The sequence below is a fragment of the Chlorocebus sabaeus genome, chromosome 21 (genome assembly GCF_047675955.1).
Source record: "Chlorocebus sabaeus isolate Y175 chromosome 21, mChlSab1.0.hap1, whole genome shotgun sequence".
Lineage (NCBI taxonomy): Eukaryota > Metazoa > Chordata > Mammalia > Primates > Cercopithecidae > Chlorocebus > Chlorocebus sabaeus.
Window position 1 is genome coordinate 65,337,437 of NC_132924.1, and position 22,924 is coordinate 65,360,360.

Genomic DNA, 22,924 nt, shown 5'->3' on the forward strand with positions numbered 1-22,924 from the left:
TGTTTCATTTTTGAAAATGTGGAGCAGAAGACATCTCACAACTGATTTAAATAAAAATTCAATCTGAAAAAGTTTATTGTTGTATTGACATAAGGCAAAGCAGTCAAGAATACCTCTTGCATGTTTTGCTCTATTTCTGCATCTCTTTGTTTCTTCCTTACTTTCTGTCTTACCTTTTAATGGAGTTTTCTCCAGTATTCTGTGCTTGGCCTGCTGTTTTCTCCTTATCTGCTGGCCTGTCCTTATGGGTAAGGAGAAATGGATTTAGCTATGGCCTCCAGCACATGAATCCTGAATCTTTAGATCTGAACTCTCTAAAACTGGAAAGTTACAGTCTGAATACTTATTGGACATCTGCAATTGAATGTGCCAGGCACTGCAAAACAAAAATGTTCAAAACCAAACTAATAATCTCTCCTCTGACCAGAGCAGGTATTTTGCTGAATTCTTATTTCCCACTATGACACTAGCATTCTCCAAATGCTTAGGCTTGCTGTTTTGGTAATTTTTTAAAATTTTTATTCTCTCTACTTCTATTCTATCAGTTGCTAAGTCCTGTAACTTCTTCCTCTATAAATCTTGTAAGTACGTGCTTTCTTTTCTATTTTCATTTATACTCTCTTTCCCTACAGAGTTATGGTAGCTCAAGTCTCTTAGTCTCTCCACATTCCAGTTAATCGTATACATTGCTGGTGGCTAAACTCTCATAGAACATACTTCTAATTATATCCTATTTTGCTCAAAGCTGTCGAACGACTGCTGGTCTGTTTTCTAGCACCATACCTGCAGGACCCAGATTATCTTTCCAGCTACATGACCACCTCCCTCCATCCACACAACATACTTCCTCCCCCTGTCAAAAACAGACTTACGCATTCTTCAAACTTGCCGTTGACTTTTGCCTATATTGTTCACTTTGCTAGAAATATTTTTTCCCCTCTTTTCCATACCTGTCAAAATCAGACTCATCTGAAACAGGCCCTTTCATTTTAACATAACCTTTTGCAGTCTCAACTGTGATAATTTATCCTAGAAAATATTTACTCTTTGTACATTTATAACATGTGTGTAAGTATGTTTAACACAGCATTGCTTGTAACAGTAAAATATTGGAAACAAGTGAAATAGTTGCAACATTGAAAAAAATAGATATATACATTTATATACTGATAGGAAAAAATTTGGTCACTGAATGTGAACTATGACTCCATTGTTAGAAAATAAGTGTGTATTTGTGTGTATCTACATACATACATAAAAGAAAATCTGAAAATGTACACACCAAAATGTTGAACAGTGCTTGTGTGTGTGTGTGTCTGTGTGTGTGTCTGTGTGTTAGGGGTAAAGTTATGAAATACTTTTATAATGTACTTTTTGTCCCAAAAATGTTAGCATTTGCTAATATTGGGTGATGAGCTCACTGATGTTTATTACACTGTTCTTTGTATTTGATATTTTTAAATAAGAATAAAACTGGAAAAATGCAGCGTTAGATTTTAAATATGTACCTTAGTGTGCAATGGCATTTATCAGGACAAGAGATTTTTCTTTTATGGGATCTTGGACTGATATTCCAAAAAATATTTTAATTCAAGAACACTGATATTTCTGCTGACAGACTACCTCTTACCAAATGTGGGTTTCTTCTTGCAAGTAAACATCATTGAATTAGCGTATATGTGGTTGCACACAGTCAGCAGAGAAATATTTGAATGAATGCCATAATGCTTACACACAATTAAAACTGAGTCAGCTTGACGTATTTTTGTGTAAATCATTAAGTGAAATGAGTTTGATTCATTTTTACATGTTTATTTTTAATGGAGACTAAAGAGACATAAATGGTATGTGTTTGTTTTGTGGTGGTCTAGGTAATAACACTGATACAGGGCCCTTCGTGAATCTGGAGGAAAGCATGACCAGGTAATTAGACATTCTACTTACTATTGTTAAGCTTTTCTATATTCATCAAGTTGTAGAAATGTTTAAAATTTTGCATTATCATCATAGAAATTTTGAGGAGAACAATACTCTTGTTAGTTTTTAGGAGGATATGTGTAGATTTTTTAAGAAAAGAATTGGCTGCATAAGGTATGCAAAAGTTATGGTTAAGCTTAAAATAGACATTGATCAATATAGAATATCATATTAATATATAAGGAAATTAGAGGAGTTTAAAGTAGCCTTTTAAAATGTAGTTGAATTAAGAATCATTATTTTCTGTAATATATATGTGCCAGGTGTGGCGGCACATACCTACAGTCCTAGCTACTTGGGAGGCTGATGTGAGAGGATTGCTTGAGCCCAGGAGTTCAAAGCTGCAGTGAGCTATGATCACATCACTGCACTCCAGCCTGGGGGAAAGAGCAGGACACTGTCCCCCACCAAAAAAAAAAAAAAAAAAAAAAAAAAAAAAAAAAAAAAAAAAAAAAAATTAGAGAGAATAATTATTTTCAATGGCTTATAATTCTTAATTTGTTTCCTGGATGTTTTCAGACATGACATGATAATGAAAGCAGCCAAAAGGAATTTTTTTAACTCAACATCTGATTCTGAACAATAAAATAAAACATCGCAGAATAAATATAGTCACTCTATTCTTAACTCACACTGGGGAATCTTTTGGTTAATGATTTACATATCTTGAAGTTTATTCCCCAGAACAGCTTATAACAGATGTCCAAAGGTACGTGTAGGTGAATCAGAAGAAAATAATTCTACATTATGGTGTTAATGATCTGGTACATTTGAAAAAAATAGATACCTTTTTTGCTGGAGTACAGTGATACGATCTCGGCTCACTGCAACCTTCAATTCCTGGGTTCAAGCGATTCTTGTGCCTCAGCTTCCCAAGTGACTGGGTTTACAGGCATGTGCCACTGGGTTTACAGGCGGGTGCCACTACACTGGCTAATTTTTATGTTTTTAGTAGAGGTGGAGTTTCACCATGTTGCCCAGGCTGACCTTGAACTTCTGACCTCAGGTGATGCACCTGCCTTGGCCTCCCAAAGTGCTGGGATTACAGGTGTGAGCCACCGTGCCCTGCCGAAAATGGAGACACTTGATAATATTTTGAAAGTCGAGGAGTAAATACCTCCAAATATTCCTGTGGAGAGGCATTGTTTTTTACATTGGGGAAAATGAAACAGAATGTCTTTTAATCATGTACATGCTTTTGAGTAAACATACACTGACAGTTTAAAATACATTAACTTATTCTCAAAGCATGAGTTCTACTTGTGATGTGGGGTTTCTATTAGCTGTCTTTTGCTATATAATAAACACTTAGATAGAATACTATCTCTTGCTGTATCATGAACACTTAGATAGTAATTAATGATTGAGTTATCTGTTAACTAAAACCTAGTGCTTTAATTACATCTTCCTTGATAAATGCATTGTAAGTTACAAGGTAGAGATTGGGGAAGACTTGTTTCCCAAGATTCCTGATGGGCTGAGTACTGAATTGTGAACAGCAATGTCAGAGACTGTCTGCTTGTTACCTAGCCATCTTTATAGCTTCTGCATGATTCAAACATACAGTTTAATTTGAAGATGGTAAGTAGTGAAGTTTTAAAAGTGGGAATATTGGAATACTGTATTTCATTTTAGAATGTTTGCCTTTAACCTAAAAATTAATTGTTTAGTGAAGCCCAATAATTGTTTGCTTTTTTTTTTTGAGATGGAATGTTGCTCTGTCTCCCGGGTTGGAGTGTAGTGGCACGATCTCTGCGCACTGCAACTTCTGCCTTCCGGGTTCAAGCGATTCTCCTGCCTCAGCCTCCTGAGTTACTGGGATTACACGTGTGCACCAGCACACCCAGCTAATTTTTTTTTTCTTTTTTTTTTTTTTCTTTTTTTTTGTATTTTTAGTAGAGACAAGATTTCACCATGTTGGTCAGGCTGGTCTCAAACTCCTGACCTCGTGATCTGCCCACCTTGGCCTCCCAAAGTTCTGGGATTACAGGCATGAATTGTTTGCTTTTTTTTTTTTTTTTTTTTTGAGATGGAGTCTCGCTCTGTCACCCAAGCTGGAGTGCAGTGGCACGATCTCGGCTCACAGCAACCTCTGCCTCCCAGGCTCAAGCGATTCTTCTGCTTCATCCTCCCAAGTAGCTGGGACTACAGTCGCATGCCACCATGCTCGGCTAATTTTTTTTGTATTTTTTGTAGAGACAGGACTTCACCATATTGGCCAAGCTGGTCTCGAACTCCTGACCTTGTGATCTGTCTGCCTCGGCCTCCCAAAGTGCTGGGATTACAGGCGTGAGCCACCATACCCAGTCTGTTTGCTTTTTTAAATATGAAAACTCAGAGCAAGGAAACATTAATTCAGAATTTCTAGATTGATCAAGGATCTGTTTTTAAGACAATGCTCATGTTTTTTAGTACTAGAATTTAAATTGGAAGGGCCACTATTTGATTTGTTAAGCATTTTAGGATAACTCACCATGGCCAGTTGGGCAAATGAAATAAAACTACGTTTTAACATTTTCAGTTGTCTCTTGGCATCTAAAATACTAGATTAATAGCCTAAGGGATAATCCCTAGCCCAAAAGCCCAAGGGATTATTTCCATTTCTTGATCTCACTTTCTGACAGGTTCTGTCACTTCTTTTCATCTCCAGTGTACAGAGACCAACCCAGTGCACTCATCAACTAATGCTAATGTAATAAAAGTAGACAGTATTACAGTGGTGGGTCTTACCTGATGCTGTGATTCCCCAATACACCACACCATCTTTCACAGTAACTGGCATTCTCTGAGTGCTTACTATGTGCTGGGCATTGGTCCAAGTATATTTCATGCATGAGTATTTTTATCTCTGTTTTACTAATTAGAAAACTGAGGCTTAGAAAAGTTGAGCAGCTTGCCTAAGATTACACAGCAGTGAAGTGAAGAGCTGGGATTTGAGCCAAAGCAGAAACCATTCTTAACCATTTCGCCATAGTGGTGCAGACGTAGTTGGATGGTGACTATCAACTCTGCTGGTTACAGCCCCTTCTTGTCTGTTAAGGATGGCTAGATACCCAGATAAGTGAAAAAATAGGAATGAGGGGTCTCTTTGGAAAAGGTACATTGATTAGGAAACAGAGAGCATGTACAGTGTTCTTGTTTTTCAGGTATGCCTATTATTACAGTGGAATTGGTGCTGGGGTACTGGTTGCTGCTTACATTCAGGTTTCATTTTGGTGCCTGGCAGCTGGAAGACAAATACACAAAATTAGAAAACAGTTTTTTCATGCTATAATGCGACAGGAGATAGGCTGGTTTGATGTGCACGATGTTGGGGAGCTTAACACCCGGCTTACAGAGTAAGTATTTAGTTTTATGTTGAACTTGGATGTGGTTCTTATTCTTAGTAAAATGAAATAGATGTCATCACATCTGTTAGGAGATGTTAGTGTACCACTCAAAGGTACTTATGAGACAAAATTTCTTCTAAGCAGCAACGATGTCGTGTGCATCCTTTTGTTCCTAGTACCTTGACGGGCATAAGGGCACCTGCATGACTAGCATTGAATGAAGGACTGGACTTTGCCAGAATGAAGAAATCCTCTGAGAATGTGCAGTAGAGCAAAACAAGATACTTTCTGAGGAAATTTCTGAGCAATTTGAAATTCCTAGGTTGAATACTACTTATGTACACGATGTCCATTTCCTGGGGCCATGTGTCTATGGATTTTTGTTGCTAATGACAAATCTTCTAATAGAAACTTATACCCTGCTAAATAAAACAAAGCATAGGCGCAAAATGCTGTAGCTATAAACTACCCTACACTCAAAATAGGCTTCAGAAGAAAAGTTGTTGTTTACAATTCTGACATTTATTTCTAATACTATCTGTTCTTTTAGTGATGTCTCCAAGATTAATGAAGGAATTGGTGACAAAATTGGAATGTTCTTTCAGTCAATGGCAACATTTTTCACTGGGTTTATAGTAGGATTTACACGTGGTTGGAAGCTAACCCTTGTGATTTTGGCCATCAGTCCTGTTCTTGGACTGTCAGCTGCTGTCTGGGCAAAGGTAGGTGAAGCCTGTGAATCCAGATTTTGAACTACACCTTCCCCTTTCCTGCTCTCACCTTATGGAAAGGTCTTTTTACTACATGATGACTCTGATTCTGTACTTGTTACTTTTACGTTTTGTGTTCAAAATCAGCTGGATAAGCATATCCAGCCTCACTGAGTACTACCCCTGCCAAGACTCCATGCTGCTCTTGGCCATGTGATTATTTGGGGAACGGATGAGAAAGAAGAATGTAGCTCTCATATCTATCTTCTGCTTTTGTAAGAAAACAAACAAACAAAAACAAAACAAACAAACAAAAAAACTTGCTGAGCTCCAAAGAACCGTGCTCTCTAGTGGATGATGCCCTATTCATATAGCAAGTAGCGACTCAAGTTTAGTGAGCAACAGATGTCCCATTCAATTAACATTTCTTTTTACTTTAATGTTTTTGGCTTTCTAGGTTTTTGTTTAATTTTTAAATTGATTTTACAGTTTTGTCAGCATTCATGCATAGTTAAATTTTTGGTTATAAAATAATTTAAGAAAATAGATACTTTCTAGTCCCTAAGGATGCATATAAATCCTTAGCCTTCAGCTCTCTCTCCTGTCATGAAGGCAGAGAGGTAGAAGTGGCCCTCTCTACCTCAGCACACGTTTCCAGTGATCTTTTAAAACCTATTTTCCATTTCAAGGTGAACATGGTGTGAATTTTAAACTGATTTTATATGAGTGTATTTTCAGTAGAGAAATTGGCCTGGTATGTAATTTTTATGGAGTTCAGCACAACTTAGAGAAGGCAATATAAATTCATGTAGCAAAAGTAATGAATGGACAACCAAAGCCAAGCATCACACAAAATAAGTCAGGCTGTAAGTATTAAGAAACTTTAGAAATTTTAACCTTGTATAATGGATATTATTTTGTTTCTGCAAAGAATAATTATCATTTATTGAGCATTTATTGTCAGGCAAATACCTGTGTTATCTTTCTGAAGTATAGGTATTATCTTGTTTTACAGAGAAAGAAACTGAAGTTCTGAGGTCTGTGTTAATTTTTTGCTTAGAGTAACACAGAGTTCAAATAATGTTTCTGGGGATTATCAGTTAACTAAAGTATTTGGCAAAAGCTTCTTGTCAATTGATTTTTCTGTATACTAGAATGTTAAGCAAGTTAGGTGACAAACTCTTCACATCAGTATTTACTGAAAAACTACTTAAAACATATTGATGTCTGTTTTAAGTTAAGATTAAAAACAGACCATGAGTCAATCTTTTAATGATTAATTATGCATTGCTTCACATGCTGTTTATTTAGTAAAAGGAGCCCCAGGCTGGCTGCTAGAGACCCAAGCTTTAATCCCCACGCAACATTACACTTTTGGTATGATTTCAAACAAATTTCGTAAATTCTTTGGATGTCAATCATATTAAAAAAGAAATGTGGTTCACTCTGGGTCTGGGAAGCCTCTTTGTGTCTGTGAGTCTGAGGCTCTACCCTCAAACCTAGAGACACAGAAGCAAATAGACATGGCAGAAAGGGACCCAGTCACAGCAAGTGACCTGGCCCAGGAAACCTCTTTTGTACTTTGTACCTAAGACTGTCTTCCTAGCGCCCAGACACACTGGGGCACTAGAGGGCATTGGTACGGGAAACCACCACACTCTTCCTTGATCTGGCAGTCTGATCTTGAAAAACCACTTTCACCCACTCAAGCAGCAGAAGCAGGGTCCAGTGGGAGCCCCAGAAGCGTCACATAAATCAAGCCAACCAAAATAATACTACAAACACTCTGAATATTAAACCGCTCCTGGAACCACATCTCACAAAAGTAGGCCAATACTATCATGCTAAACTTAAATAGAGCAACTGCCTGCTAGAGTAAAGCAGGTTTATTTTATTTTAACTTTTTAAAACTTTTATTTTAAGTTCAGGGGTACAAGTGCAGTTTGTTACATAGGAAACTTGTGTCATAGGGGTTTGTTATATAGATTATTTCATCACCCAAGTATTAACCCTAGTACCCATTAGTTGTTTTTACTGACTGTTTCCCTCCTCCCACTCTCTACCCTCTAATAGGCCCCAGTGTGTGTTGTTCCCCACTATATATCCATGTGTTCTCATCATTTAGCTCCCACTTATAAGTGAGAACATGCAGTATTTAGTTTTCTGTTCCTGAGTTAGTTTGCTCAGAATAATGGCCTTCAGCTCCATCCATGTCCCTGCAAAGGACACGATCTCATTCTTTTTTTATGGCTGCATAGTATTCCATGGTGTCTATGTACCATATATGTATATATTTTTTATCCAGTCTATCATTGATGGGCATTTAGGTTGATTCCATCCTTGTCTTGTGCCAGCTTTCAAGGGGAATGATTCCAGCTTTTGCCCATTCAGTATAATGTTAGCTGTAAGCTTATCATAAATGGCTTTTATTATTTTGAGGTGTGTTCCTTTAATACCTTGTTTATTGAGAGTTTTGATCATGAGTGGATGTTGCATTTTATTGAAAGTCTTTTTGCATCTATTGAGATAAGCATGTGCTTTTTGTCTTTAGTTTCTGTTTACGTGGTGAATCACATTTATTGATTTGCATCTGTTGAACCAACCTTGCATCCTGAGGACAAAGCTTACTTGATCATGGTGGATAAGCTTTTTGATGTGCTGCTGAATTCAGTTTGCCAGGATTTTGTTGAGGATTTTTGTGTCAGTGCTCATCAAGGATATTGGTAAAGTTTTTTGTTGTTGTATCTCTGCCAGGCTTTGGTATCAGGATTATGCTGGCCTCATAGAATGGATCAGAGGGAGTCTGTCCTCCTCAATTTTTTGGAACATTTTCAGTAGGAATGGTATCAGCCCTTCTTTAACATTTGGCAGGATTCAGCCATGAATTCATCTGGTCCTGGACTTTTTTGGGGAGTGATAAGCTATTTATTACTGCCTCAATTTCAGAACTCTTTGTTGATCTGTTCAGGGATTCTATTTCTTCCTGGTTCAGTCTTGGGAGGATGTATGTGTCTAGTAATTTATCCATTTATTCTAGATTTTCTAGTTTATGTGCACAGAGGTGTTCATAATATTCTTTGATGGTTGTTTGTATTTCTGTGGGGTCAGTGGTAACATCCTCCTTGTCATTTCTGATTGTGTTTATTTGAATCTCCTCTCTTGTCTTTTTTATTAGTCTAGCTAGTAGTCTGTCCATTTTATTAATTTTGTAAAAACACCAGCTCCTGGATTCGTTGATCTTTTGAATGTTTTTTCTTGTCTCAGTCTCCTTTGGTTCAGCTCTGATTTGGGTTATTTCTTGTCTTCTGCTAGCCTTGGGATTTGTTTGCTCTTGGTTCTCCAGTTCTTTTAGTTGTGATGTTAGGTTATCAACGAGGTCTTTCTAATTTTTTGGTGTGGGCATTTAGTGCTATAAATTTACCTCTTAACACTACAGTAAGGCATATTTCAATAGGAGACAGAGTCTGCTAACATAATAGTCAAAATGTCCAGGTTACAATAGAAAGTTGCCTGTCATACCAAGAGTCAAGAAAATCACAACTTGAATGGGGAAAATTAGCACACAAACAAACTAACAACAATTACCTGACATCAACACTGAGATAAATCAGGTGCTGGAATTATCTGACAATGATTTTTAAACTGCCATCATAAAAATTCTTTACTAATCGAACACGAATTCTTTTGAAACAATAGAAAAAAATCCTCAATGTAATAGAATTTATTAAAAAGAACAGTGAAATTAGAGAACAGAGATATACAACAACAGAAATAAGAGTCATGCTAGATGGACTTAACCTAAGCAGTTGGAGATGGCAGCATAGAATTAGTGAACCTGGAGGTTAGAACAATAGAATTCACCCATTCTGAAACAAATAAAATAATAAAAAAAGAACTCCAAGGACCTGAGGGACGATAACAAAAAGTCCCACATTTGTGTCATCACAGTACCAAAAGTAGAGGAAAAAGAGAGTGGAGCTGAAGGAATATTTGAAGAAATAATAACTGAAAATTTCCCATGTTTGATGATGAAAGGCAATACTTCAGATCCAAGAAGCTGAGCTAATCTCAAATAGGTTAAACCAAATAAATCCATACCAAAGAATACTATAATTAAAGTATTAAAAAGTGAAGACAAGATAGAAATCTTGAAATCAGCCAGAGAAAAACAGTGCATTTTTATAGGGTAATATAATACCAATTTAGATGACAACATACTTCTCACCTAAAACCACAAAGGCCAGAAGTGACACAATATTATTCAAGTGCTCAAATAAAAGAACTGCCAACTGAATATATATCTGGTGAGACTAGCCTTCAGGAATGAGGAGGAAGTAAAAACAGTCTCAGATCAAAGTTTCACTAGCATGCCTACTTGTTAAAGATGGGCTAAATAAAATTTTTCTAACAAAAAGGGAATGATAAAAGAAGAAATATTGAAGCATCAGGAAAGGGAAGGCAAGGGAACAACAGAAAGAGCAGAAATATGGGCATATACAATAGACTTTCCTTTGCCCCATGAGATTCATAAATCATATTTGATGATTGAACCACAAATCATATGTGGTAGAATATTGATACCATAGACTGTTGTAAGTCACATATGAATATTACAATACTCAGATAAGCCACTATAAAACTCCTGCAAAAATATGTATTCAAAAATACTGTAAACTCAGCAAGATTGAATCCTAAAATTTGATAAGTAACCTGCAGGAAGGCAAGAAAAGAGACACAGAGAATGGAAACCAGAGGAAACAAATAGAAAACAAATAATAAAAAGGTATACTTAAGTGCTAACATATCATTAACTACCTTAAATGTAAATGGTTTAAATGTACCAATCATAGGAAAAATTGGCAGTGTGTTAAAAAAAATGAGTAACTATATGCTACTTACAATAATCTTCAAATTCAACAACATAGGTAGAGTAGAAGTAAAGGTATGGAAAAAGATATACCATACAAACACTACTTTTTTACAAGGAGTGACTATATTAATATTAAATAATGTGACTTCAAAGCAAAAAAAAATTGCTAGAGAAAAGAAAACTATTATGTAATGATTAAAAGAACAATCCACCAAGAAGACAAAATGACCCAAATGCACATGCACCTAATAACATAGCCTCAAATAGAGATAAAATAAAACTGAGAGTTTTTATTTCTTTATTATAATTTTATTCAACTGAGAGTTGAAGGGGGAAATAGATAAATCCACCATTATAGTTGGAGACTTCAGCACCCTCCCTTAGCAACTGATGGAACAAGTAGACTGAAAATCATCTAGGATGTGAAAAATCAGAATAACACAATCAACCAACAGGATCTAATTGGCATTTATAGAATATTCTACCCAACAACATCAGGATACACATTAATCTTTTTTGTTGTTGTTAAGTACCCGTGAAACATTAATCAACATAGATCATATCATGAGCCATAAAACAAACCTCAATAAACTTAAAAGAATTGATATCATAAAGTGTGTTTTTTCTAAGTGGCATCAAACTAGAAACCAAAATTGGAAAGATAAGGAAATCTCTAAAGAGGGGACTAAAACAATACACTTTTAAATAACCCATGGATTCTTAAAGGAAATTAAAAATACATAGAAAACAGATAAAATATTTGGGTAGAGCTGAAGAAGTGCTAAGAGAGAAATTTATCACATTAATGTGTATACTTTAGAAATGAGGAAAGGTCTCAAATCAATAACCTAAGTTCCTACCTCAATAAAGTAGAAAATAACCTATTGGAAAGTTGGGTGTTCATTTGAAGACTCCCGTATATGGACATTAAATAAATTTGTATACTCTTTCTCCTGTTGATCAATTGGCCTCATGCCAATAATTTTTCAGTGGTGGTTAGAGTCAGTCTTCTCTCCTGACAGTCATAATGAAAGAGAACCCAGGATACTGATCCATTGGCAAAAAGGGCTAAGAGCTGACCCCAAGACTATATTGTTATACTCTACTTTTAAAAATTAAATAAATAGGCTGGGGGACAAAATGGCTGGGTAGACACAGCCAGGAAACGCCTCTCCCACTGACAGAAACCAAAATATCAAGTAAACCTTCACACTCTGAACAGATCTTTTGAGAGAAAACACTGAAAGTTAATAGAGAAGCAACACAGATACTGAGGCTGAAGAGAGATGAAGCTGAGATGCTTGCATGGAGTCTCTGAGTGCAAGGACCAGCTCCCAGCCCTGAACTAGTCCTAAGGAAGTGGTGAGTGAAGGAACTGCAGGGTGCCACACTCCTGTTGTGGACCTCTGAGATCCTAACATGACCCCCATAAATATTTGAATTGGCAGAGCAACTGCCCAGAGATTAAGTAGAGGCAGAGCTCAAACCTGAGTGGGGCCCAGAAGGTTCTGTGTATGGGGAAACTCCAGTAAAATGTGACCTTAGGAACCCATACCCATGGCTCTTCATCTTGCTCTGAGTGATTCTAGACACTGCTGAGCGCTGTGCCAGGAGAGAGCAGGGCTATCTTTGTCACAGGACTAAGGTGCATCTGATCTGTGCACTTTCATCTGCCATCCCCTCCCAAAGCCCCTGCCTGGCTGCTTCTGCAAAAGCATGCTCGCAGCATTGCCTCCACTGCCCAGCCTGAGTGCTTTGCCAGTGGAATTGAAACACTGGCCCCAACAACAACCAGTGCTCAATCCCGAGGGGACAGAGGACAAAGCCACAGGCCTGGTCCCAACCCCCAGGATTCAAGCACACAGCTCAGGGGCATTGAGCGGAGAACTGTGGCCTGAACTTGAGTGAGGGAGGAGCACCAACTCTCAGAACACTGAGAAGAATGAGGTGTGGGTTCATGTGCCGGCATGGGAGCTGGAAATGCCTCCCTCCACAAGATTGGTCTGGGAATGAGGTGTAGCTCATTTGCTAACCAGTCTCTGCCAGAGACTCCGACAGAGAACACCTAACGGCCCAATCATCTGAGTGCAAAAGGCTTGGGACAAAACTCAGTGGTCAGGTCTGCTACAGGGAAGACACCAGGAGACCCAGTCAGGGGGAAAACAAGCTGAGCAGTCTTCACGGCTGTCTGCTGGAATAAAAACCTTGAGCCACAGGCACCACATCAGCTGCACATCCATGGCACCATTCGTTGCCTTGCCCGAGGATTCTCTACCCTTGATCCACTGCATTAACAAACAACCTGTAGAAATACACCACAACCCACTCTGACTCTGCCAAACACAGGACCAGTAGGTCCTTAGGGAACTCTTGGTGAATTAACCTTTGGCTTGGGCAACCCCAAGGGAGTGGGGAGCCCAACCTGCCAGCGTCCCCACTGGGGCTGGAATCATGAGCATGGTGTCAGTGATTGGAAGTGGTGCCCCCAAGGCTTGGGAACAGACTTGGTGAGAGGATGATCTCTCACCTGCCGCCCATCTCTCCCTCTGTGGAATACTGTTGCAAAGGAGATGAAATATAAAAGAGACACAGGGCTGAGTAAAAGCCTATCTGCTGGTCCTTACACTTAAGCATCATCTACTAGATGACAATCTGAATTACACCACTGAACAAAAATTTATTCAGCACACATCACCTGCGAAACCCAATGTAGGAATCTAGCCACAACTAAAGAATCCATACAGAACCTTGGCCCTCTGAAAGCACCAGAAATGAAGTCCATCAACTACACACAGCATACACCACAGTCAAAACTACAAGGGGAAAAGAAAAGAATATAAAAACCAAAAACTCCATCCAAACAACAGCAACATCACAAAGATAAACACCAGCCTTCTCGGATGACCAAGAATCAGCATATGAACTCCAGCAATTCAAAAAGTCAGACCGTTCCCTTACCTCCAGATGATGACACTAGCTTCCCAACAACAGATCCTAACCAAATTGAAATGGCTGAAATGACAGACATAGATTTGAAATCTGAATGTCAAGGAAGCTCAATGAGATTAGGAGATACTGGAAACCCAATCCAACGAAGCCAGAAAAGATGACACAGACATTTTAAGAAAGTATAAACTGAACTTCTGGAATTGAAAAATTCATTACAGGAATTTCAAAATACAGTTGAAAGCCTTAACAACAGACTAGAACAAGCTGAGGAAAGAATCTCAGAGCTCACAGATCAGCCCTTTGAAACAACCCAGTAAGACAAAAATAAAGAAAAACAAGTAATAAATGAACAAAATCTCTGAGAAATAAGTGATTATGTAAAGAAACCAAACTTGTGACTCATTGGCATTCCTGAGAGAGAAGATGAGAGAATAAGCAACTTGTAAAGCATTTCAGGATGCAGTTCATAAAATGTCCCCAACTTCACTAGAGATGCCAGCATGCAAATTCAAGAACTAGAGAACCCCTGCAAGATACAATACAAGACGACCATTCCCAAGACACATATTCATCAAATTTTCCAAGGTCAACAGGGAAGAAAAAACCTTAAAGGCAGCTAGAGAAAAGGGTCACTTACAACGGGAACCCCATCAGGCTAGCAGCAGACTTCTCAGCAGAAAGCTTGCAAGCAAGACGAGATGAGGGTCCTATGGTCAGCCTTCTTAAAGGAAAGAAATTCCAACCAAGAATTTCATTTCCCACTAAACTAAGCTTCATAAGCAAAGGAGAAATAAAATCTTTTTTAGACAAGCAAATGTTAGTGGAATTCACTACCACTAGACCAGCCTTACAAGAGATTCTTAAGGCTAGAGATTCTAAACATGGAAACAAAAGAAAAATACCTGCTATCAGAAAAATATACTTACATACATGCTCCAAAGACTCTATAAAGCAAGTTCACAATCAAGTCTACAAAACAGCTAGCTAAAAACATGACAGGATTAAAACTTTACATATCAATATTAACCTTGAATGTGAATTATCTAAACAACCCACTTAAAAGGCACATAGTGGCAAGTTGAATTGAAATAAACAAAACTCAACTGCCTGCTGTCTTCAAGAGACTCTCTCACATGGAATTCTTCAAGAGACTCTTCTCACATGTAATGACACCCACAGGTTCACGGTAAAGGGTTAGAGAAAGATCTGTCATGCAAATGGAAAACAAGCAGGGATTGCTATTCTTACATCAGATAAAATAGACTTTAAACCAGCAAGAGTTTAAAAAGGCAAAGAAGAGCATTACATAATGATAAAGGGTTCAACTCAACAATAAGACTTAACTATTCTAAATATATATGCACCTGATGTTGGAGCATCAAGATTCATGTGACAAGTACTTCTAGACCTGTGGAAAGACTTGAGACAGCCACACAATAATGGGGGGGAACTTCAACACCCCTTCTGAGAGCATTAGACAGATTGTCACGGCAGAAAACTAACAAAGAAATTCTGGACTTAAAGTCAACACTTGACCAGTTGGACCTACCTAATAGACATCTACAGAATACTCCACCCAACAACTACAGAGTATACATTCTTCTCATCTGCACATGGAACATACTCTAAGATTGACCACATGCTCGGCCATAAAGTAAGTCTCAATAAATTCAAAAAAATCTAAATCATACTAAGCATATTTTCTGATCATACTGGAAAAAAATAGAAACTAATACCAAGAAGATTTCTTAACAACAAAATTAAGACAGATATCAAAAAATTCAATGAAAATAGACATGATGAACCAAAATCTATAATATGCAGTAAAAGCCATGTTAAGAGGAAAGTTTGTAGTGCTAAATGTCTACATCAAGAAAGATCTGAAATTAACAATCTAATGTTGCACCTAGAGGAACTAAAAAAATAAGAAAAAACTAACCGCAAAGATAGCAGAATAGAAATAACTAAAATCAAGTAGAAATGAATGAAATTGCTATGCAAAAATTCATACAAAGGATTAATGAACCTAAAAGTTGGTTCTTTGAAAGGATAAACAAGATTGATAGACTACTAAGTAGATTAACAAAGAAAAAAGAGATCAACATAAGCACAATAAGAAATAAAAAGATGACATTTGAACTGATCTCAGAAATACAAAAGATCCTCAAAGACTATTATGAACACGTTTATGCAAACAAACTAGAAAATCTAGAGGAAATGGATAAATTTCTCCAAACACAAAACTTCCCAAGATTCAGTCAGGAAGACTTTGAAACCCTGAATGGAGCAATAACAAGCTCTGAAATTGAATCAGTAATTAAAAACCTACCAACCAGAAAAAGCGCCTGTCCAAATGGATTCACAGCTGAGTTCTTCCAGTCACTCAAAAAGAGCTGGTGTCAATACTACTGAAACTCTTCCAAAATATCAACTAGGAGAGACTGTTCCCTAACTCATTTTACAAAGCCAGCATCATCCTGATACCAAAATCTGGCAAACAATGAAAAAAAAAAACAAAAACAAAAAACAGTACAGGCCAATATCCCTGATGAACATAGATGCAAAAGTCCTCAACAACAAATACTAGCAAACCAAATCCATCAGCACGGCAAAAAGTTAATTCATCACGATCAAGTAGACTTCATTCCTAGGATGCAAAGTTGATTCAACATATGCAAATTAATAAATATGATTTATTAAATAAACAGAATTAAAAACAAAAAAAGGATCATCTCAGTAGATGCAGAAAATGCTTTCTGTAAAATTTAATATCCCTTCATATTAAAAAACCCTCAACAAACTAGGCGTTGAAGGAATATAACTCAAAATTTAGTAAGACCATCTATGGCAAACCTACATCCAGCATCATTCTGAATGGGCAAAACTAGAAGCATTCCTGTTGAAAGCTGGAAGAAGATAAGGATGCCCACTCTCACCTATTCAACATAGTACTGGAGGACATAGCCAGAGCAACCAGGCAAGAGAAAGAAGTAAAAGGCATCCACATAGGAAAAGAAGAAGTCAAACTATATCTCTTCACTTATTATATAATTCTATACCTACAAAACCCTAAAACCTCATCCAAAGTCTCCTAGAACTGATAAAAAATTTCAGTGAAGTTTCAGGATACAAAATGAATATACAAAAATCAATAACATGTCTGTACACCACTGGCATTCAAGCTGAGAGCCAAATAAGGAATCCAGTCCCAGTTATAATAGCCACAACACAAAATGAAATATACATACAAAATAAAATACCTAAGGATACATGTAGCTAAGGAGATGAAAGGAGAACTACAAAATACTGCTTAAGGAAATCATAGATGACACAAATAGAAAAAATATTCTACGCTCATGGATGGGAATAATTAATAGCATTAAAATGGCCATACTTCCCAAAGGAATCTACAGATTCAACGCTATTCCTCTGAAACTACCAATATAATTTTTTACATAATTAGAAAAAACTATTCTAAAATTCATATGGAACCAAAATAGGGACTGAATAACCAAAGCAATCCTAAAGAAATAAAATGAAGCCAGAGACATCACTTTATCCAGTTTCAAACTATATTACAAAACTGTAGTAACTGAAATAGCATGGTACCAGTACAAAAAGAGACATATAGACCAATGAAATACAATAGAGAATCCAGAAATAAAGCCACACACCTACAACCATCTGATCTTTGACAAAGCTTACATAAATAAGCAATGAGGAAAAGACTATCTATTAAATAAATGTTGCTGGAAAAACTGGCTATCCATAGGTGCAACAATGAACCTGTACCTTTACCTATCACCATATACAAAAAATAATGCAAGGTGGATTAAACATCGTGGCCAAGTGGGACTCATTTCAACTGTAAAATGCTGGCTCAGTATTTGAAAATTGATCATTTTCACATCATTTACCACACCAACAAGCCAAAGAAGAAAAACCATGTGATCATATAGATTGACACAGAAGAAACATTTGAGAATATCTAACACCCACTGATAATAACTGTTCTCAGCAAGTTAAGAATAGAGGAATGTTAACTCTGTAAAGATCATCTACAAAAACCCTTTGGCTGATATGATTAATGGTGAAAGACTGCTTTCCTCTAAGATCAGGAATAAAACAATTAACTCTTACCACTCTTTTTAATCAAAACACTGAAACTTCTAACCATCGCAATAAGGCAAGAAAAAGAAATGAAAGGCATATAGATTGGAAAAGAAGAAAGAAAAGCTATCTATTTATTGACAACATGATTTTGTATGTAGAAAATCCCAAGAAATCTATAAAAATTCTCCCAGCTGAGTTTGGAAAAGTCACAGGATACCAGATTCATTGAATTTTTACATACTAAAAACAATGCAGAAGCCAAAATCTAAAATATAATACCATTTATAGTCACTCAAAATAAAATTAAACACTTTGATAAACACTTAGCAAAACATATACAGGAAGGACATCCTGTGTGACAAATAGTGCCAGAGAAGAAGAAAAAGAAAAGGAGAAGGAGAAAGAGGAAGAGAAAGAGAAGAAGGAGAAGGAGAAGGAAGAAGAAGGAAAAAAGAAGAACAAAGAGGAGGAGGAGGAGGAGGCAGGGGAAGGAAGAGGAAGAAGCTCAACCTAAACCTGATACTTTATATAAAAATTAACTCAAAATGGATCATGGACTTAAATGTAAAATGTAAAGCTATAATACTTTTAGGGAAAAAAAATAGGAAGAAATCTTTGGAACTATGCCTGGGAAGAGTTCTTAGACTTGACACCAAAAGCATAATCATTAAAAGTAAAAATTGATAAATTATACTTCATAAAAATTAAAAAAATTTACTCTGTAAAGCCCATATTAATAGAATGAAAAGACAAGCTGCAGACAGAGAAATAATTATATGCAAACCACATACCTGACAAAGAACTATTATCTAGAATATATAAATAAGGCTCAAAACTCAATATAAGGATAGACATTTCAGTAAAGAAGATACACAGATGTCAAGTAAGCACATGAAAAGTGGTTCAGCACCATTGGCCATCAATGAAATTTAAATTAAACCCCAATGAGGTATCACAATGCATTTATCAGAATGGCTAAAATGAAAAACAGTGAGACTTAAATGCTGGAGAGAATGCAGAGAAACTGGATCACTCATAGATTGCAGATGGGAGTGTAAAATGGTACAGCCACTCTGGAAAATAGTTTTCCAGTTTCTTATAAAACTAAACATACAATTGCCATACAATCCAGCAACTGTGCTTGTGGGCATTTATCTGAGAGAAAAAGATTATGTTTACATAAAAACCTGTACACAAAAGATTATAGCAGCTTTTTTCCTCATAGCCCCAAATTGGAAACAGTCCAGATCTCTTTCCACAGGTAAATAAATGGTTAAACAAACTGTAGTTTTTCCATACCATGGAATTCTAACCAATGATGAAAAAGAAAGCGTTATTGATACATGCAGCAATCCGGATGAATCTCTAGAGAATTATGCTGTTTGGAAAAAACCAATTCCAAAAGGTTCTATACCACATAGTTCCATTTATATAACATTCTTGAGAGGACAGAATTATCAAGATGATAACAAATTAGTGGTTGCTAGGAAGTAAAAGTGATGGGGAACAGGAGGAGAAGCAAGCGGTAGGAATAGGGGCAGCTGTGGTTATAAAAGGTAGCCTGAGGGATCCTTGTGACTGAATTGTTCTGCATCATGACTGTGTCTCATACCACCATGTCCAGCTAGTTTTTAATTTTTTTGTAGAGATGGGGTCTCCATGTGTTGCCCAGGCTGGTCTTGAGCTCTTGGCCTCAAGTGATCCTCCCACTTAGCACCCCAAAGTGCTGGGACTATTGGACTATAGGTGTGAGTCATCATGCCTGGCCTTTTCATATCAGTGATAATAGGATAGGTTAGAGGGCCTTTTTGTTTTGTTTTGTTTTGTTTTTTCCCTCTTCGCAGACATGATCTCTTGAAAAACACAACACTTAAGGTTCTACCATACTTTTGTCTGCTTATAATGGTGGAAGGTCATAGAAGGAAAAGGGAGCTAGATTTGTAGAATTCATTGTGGTATTTGATATATTAACAATAAATTAACATTAAAAAAAAAAACTCCTAACTTTAAAGTATTTCTTTGAAGTATCACTTTGAAGTGATCTTCCTATTGTTGGTTGTCTCCATTGTGGGCAATTGTTGTGGCACCATGAGGTTTCAGAAGGAGCAGAAAAACATTCCTAAAGCATGTTGTATGAGCCTCCTCTATTTTGCAGAAGTTTGTTCAGGGATGGTGCTGGCCACCCTATCTCAGACCTCCTACCATGAATGGTTCTGCAAATATGGTGGCACAGCCCCAGAAAGATTGCTTTGAGAAGTCAGGAATGTCTAGTGAATCAATGGAGTATTATTTTGGGTACTAAAGAGGTTAGATATGTCCAGCACAATGTCTGCACTTAGAACATAACTAATCAACGTTCATTTGCCTTCATCCACCCATTCCTCTAGCTGTCATAGCTCCTTTCACTTTCACACATAGGAAAGGGAGAAATCCACTGTTAAAACCCAAGCAACTTTGAGTGTTTTATGCAAAGAAGGGGTAGACCAATGTTGCTTACATAAATGAGTCCACAAGTGCATGTGAATTTTTTATTGAAAGAATATAATTCTATTTAATCAGAATTTTTAAAATAAATTGGTTTTGTGCAATTTTGGGGGAGGGGTGGGGAGGACAGAGTCTCACTCTGTTGCCCAGGCTGGACTGCAGTGGCGCAACCACTGCTCATTGCAGCCTCGACCTCCTAGGCTAGCTAAATTTTAAATTTTTTGTAGAGGCGGGGTCTTGCCATGTTGCCCAGACTGGTCTAGAATTCCTGGGTTCAAGCAATTCTTCGTCTTTGGCATCCTAAAATGTTGGGATTACAGGTGTGAGCCACCACACCTGGCCTGTAATGTGTAATCTTTATTTAGGTAGTTGACCACTTCAGCATTCTAGGTGCAATAACCTTAGTCCTTTTCCCATTGCAATTGATCCAGCTTTCTATAATAGGACCCTCTGGGACACAAATTCATGCGTCAGTTGCTGGTTTCATTGAGGGGTTTCCTACAGTGGCTGTTAATTCAGACTATGAAACCTTATGGACTCAGGCTTGAATCCTGGATATTACACTTAGAAAATTATTTAACTTTTTCATGCTTCCATATCCTCATATGTAAAGTGGGAGAAATAATAGCCACTTCACTATGCAATTGAGAAGAATTAATGAGCTTCTGTGTATATAAAGTATCCACTACTGTTCCATCCACAGAATAAATGGTCAGGAAGCAAACAGAAGGATCAAAGAGTATCCACAAAACAAAGATCTCCCTGGGTGGCTGAATGTATTGCTTTGACCAAGAGCACCAACAGAGGAAACTCTTTGGCATGGACCTTCTTGAAGTCAGTCACTATATGTACTTGGTTCTCTGAATTCTTCTGGCCTCCCACCTTGACACTTCTGAACCAGAGAACCATTAGTAATTACTGTGTTGCACGCATGCCATATTTTCTTGACATAATGTCTGTTTTCTATGTTTGTTTATAATTATAATGTAGTATAGACTTTCTTTTCTGAAATTTATCATCTTCTAAAAGTTCTAGTTATGTTTCTTTAAATGAGGATCTGTGAGGTTTTCAATGGGAAAAGAAAATTTTCAATTAATATAATTTGTTATATACCATCTCGGTCCAAAAAGAATTTGGGGCAGCTTACAAAGTGAATATAGATACTAAGAAATAGGACATGATAACCAAAGGCAAGTAAAAGACAGATTTTGTCCTACACATACATTAATGTATAGGCAGCACTTATGTATACATTTATTTTTACTTTACAAAAGATAAAATTAACATGTTTTTTTCCATGGTCCAAAATTGTATTTTTAAACAGATACTGTCTTCATTTACTGATAAAGAACTCTTAGCTTATGCAAAAGCTGGAGCAGTAGCTGAAGAGGTCTTGGCAGCAATTAGAACTGTGATTGCATTTGGAGGACAAAAGAAAGAACTTGAAAGGTTTGAGTTTCTTTTTTAAATGGATAGATATGTTAAATTCTGTCTTCTCATATGCCCTTCAGATTGATAGCATTAATTATAAGCATTGTCTCCCATATATATGTTTTCTGAAATAGCTTAATGGATATATTACAGCATAACTAATATTTTGGAGAAGTTGCGATTCTAATTGTACTTTTCTTTTATCTGCTAATTCAAAGAGTTTCTAGATGGGCAATAACATAAAAATAGTTTCCTAAGGCTGAAATGTATTTTCTACTTCTGATTTTTTTTCCTCTATCAAGTTAATTAGTGATTCTCTAAGATTGACTATTTTGTGTAAGATCTGTGGGGACATTTTAATCTGTGGTTCATTTTCTTTTCTGCCTAGGCCCCTACTCAGTTGACATATGCTACATGATTTGGAAGATAAAAATATAACCAAAAAGCATTTATGTGTACAAAAGTTCAAAATCTTTTATATTATATGTTTAGTATTATGCTTGCAACTCTTCCCTTTTATTACATTGCTGAGAGCATAGATGGTAATTTATTGAAATTTATAATATAAATCAGATTACTGATCTCTAAGCAGCAACAGATTTTATTTAAAAGTGAATATAAATTATAATATTCTGATGCTATAACATTTCAATCTTATGAATGTATATATATTTGAAAGTATGAAAAAGTAAACTGTATTGGTTAAGGAAGTTATACATTGTGTGGTACAGCCATAAAGAAAACCAAGGGAATTTTCAGAAATCAGAATAGTGGTTAGCTCTGGGGAAGATGAGAAGTTGTGTGAGGAAAGCCAAACACACAGTAGGGGATTCTGTGGTTCTGGCAGTGTTCTGTTTCTTGATCTCAGGTGTACTAACATGAGTATTCACTGCATAATTTTTTTTAACTGTGCATATGTGTTTGGAGTACTCTTGTTCATATGGTATATTCACACATATAAAGATATGTCCTCTGAGAATAATTTATAATGGTTAAGTGCCATAGTTCAAAGGAAAGTGGTATCTATGTTCCATTTTGATTTTTGCTAAAGTCTTTGCTTT

The 22,924-nt window shown here is 36.7% G+C and overlaps 1 protein-coding gene across 3 annotated transcripts in view; it reads left to right on the plus strand.

Annotated features, from left to right (window-relative positions):
- The window catches only part of ABCB1 (ATP binding cassette subfamily B member 1), a 125,962-nt gene that overhangs the window by 47,359 nt on the left and 55,679 nt on the right, over positions 1–22,924 (plus strand). For all 3 annotated transcript variants that reach the window (XM_073009145.1, XM_007982290.3, XM_007982288.3), the window contains 4 exons: positions 1,872–1,923; positions 5,124–5,315; positions 5,857–6,028; positions 21,757–21,881. In XM_073009145.1, coding sequence (XP_072865246.1) covers positions 1,872–1,923; positions 5,124–5,315; positions 5,857–6,028; positions 21,757–21,881 — 541 coding nt within the window. The remainder of the gene's footprint in view (positions 1–1,871; positions 1,924–5,123; positions 5,316–5,856; positions 6,029–21,756; positions 21,882–22,924) is intronic.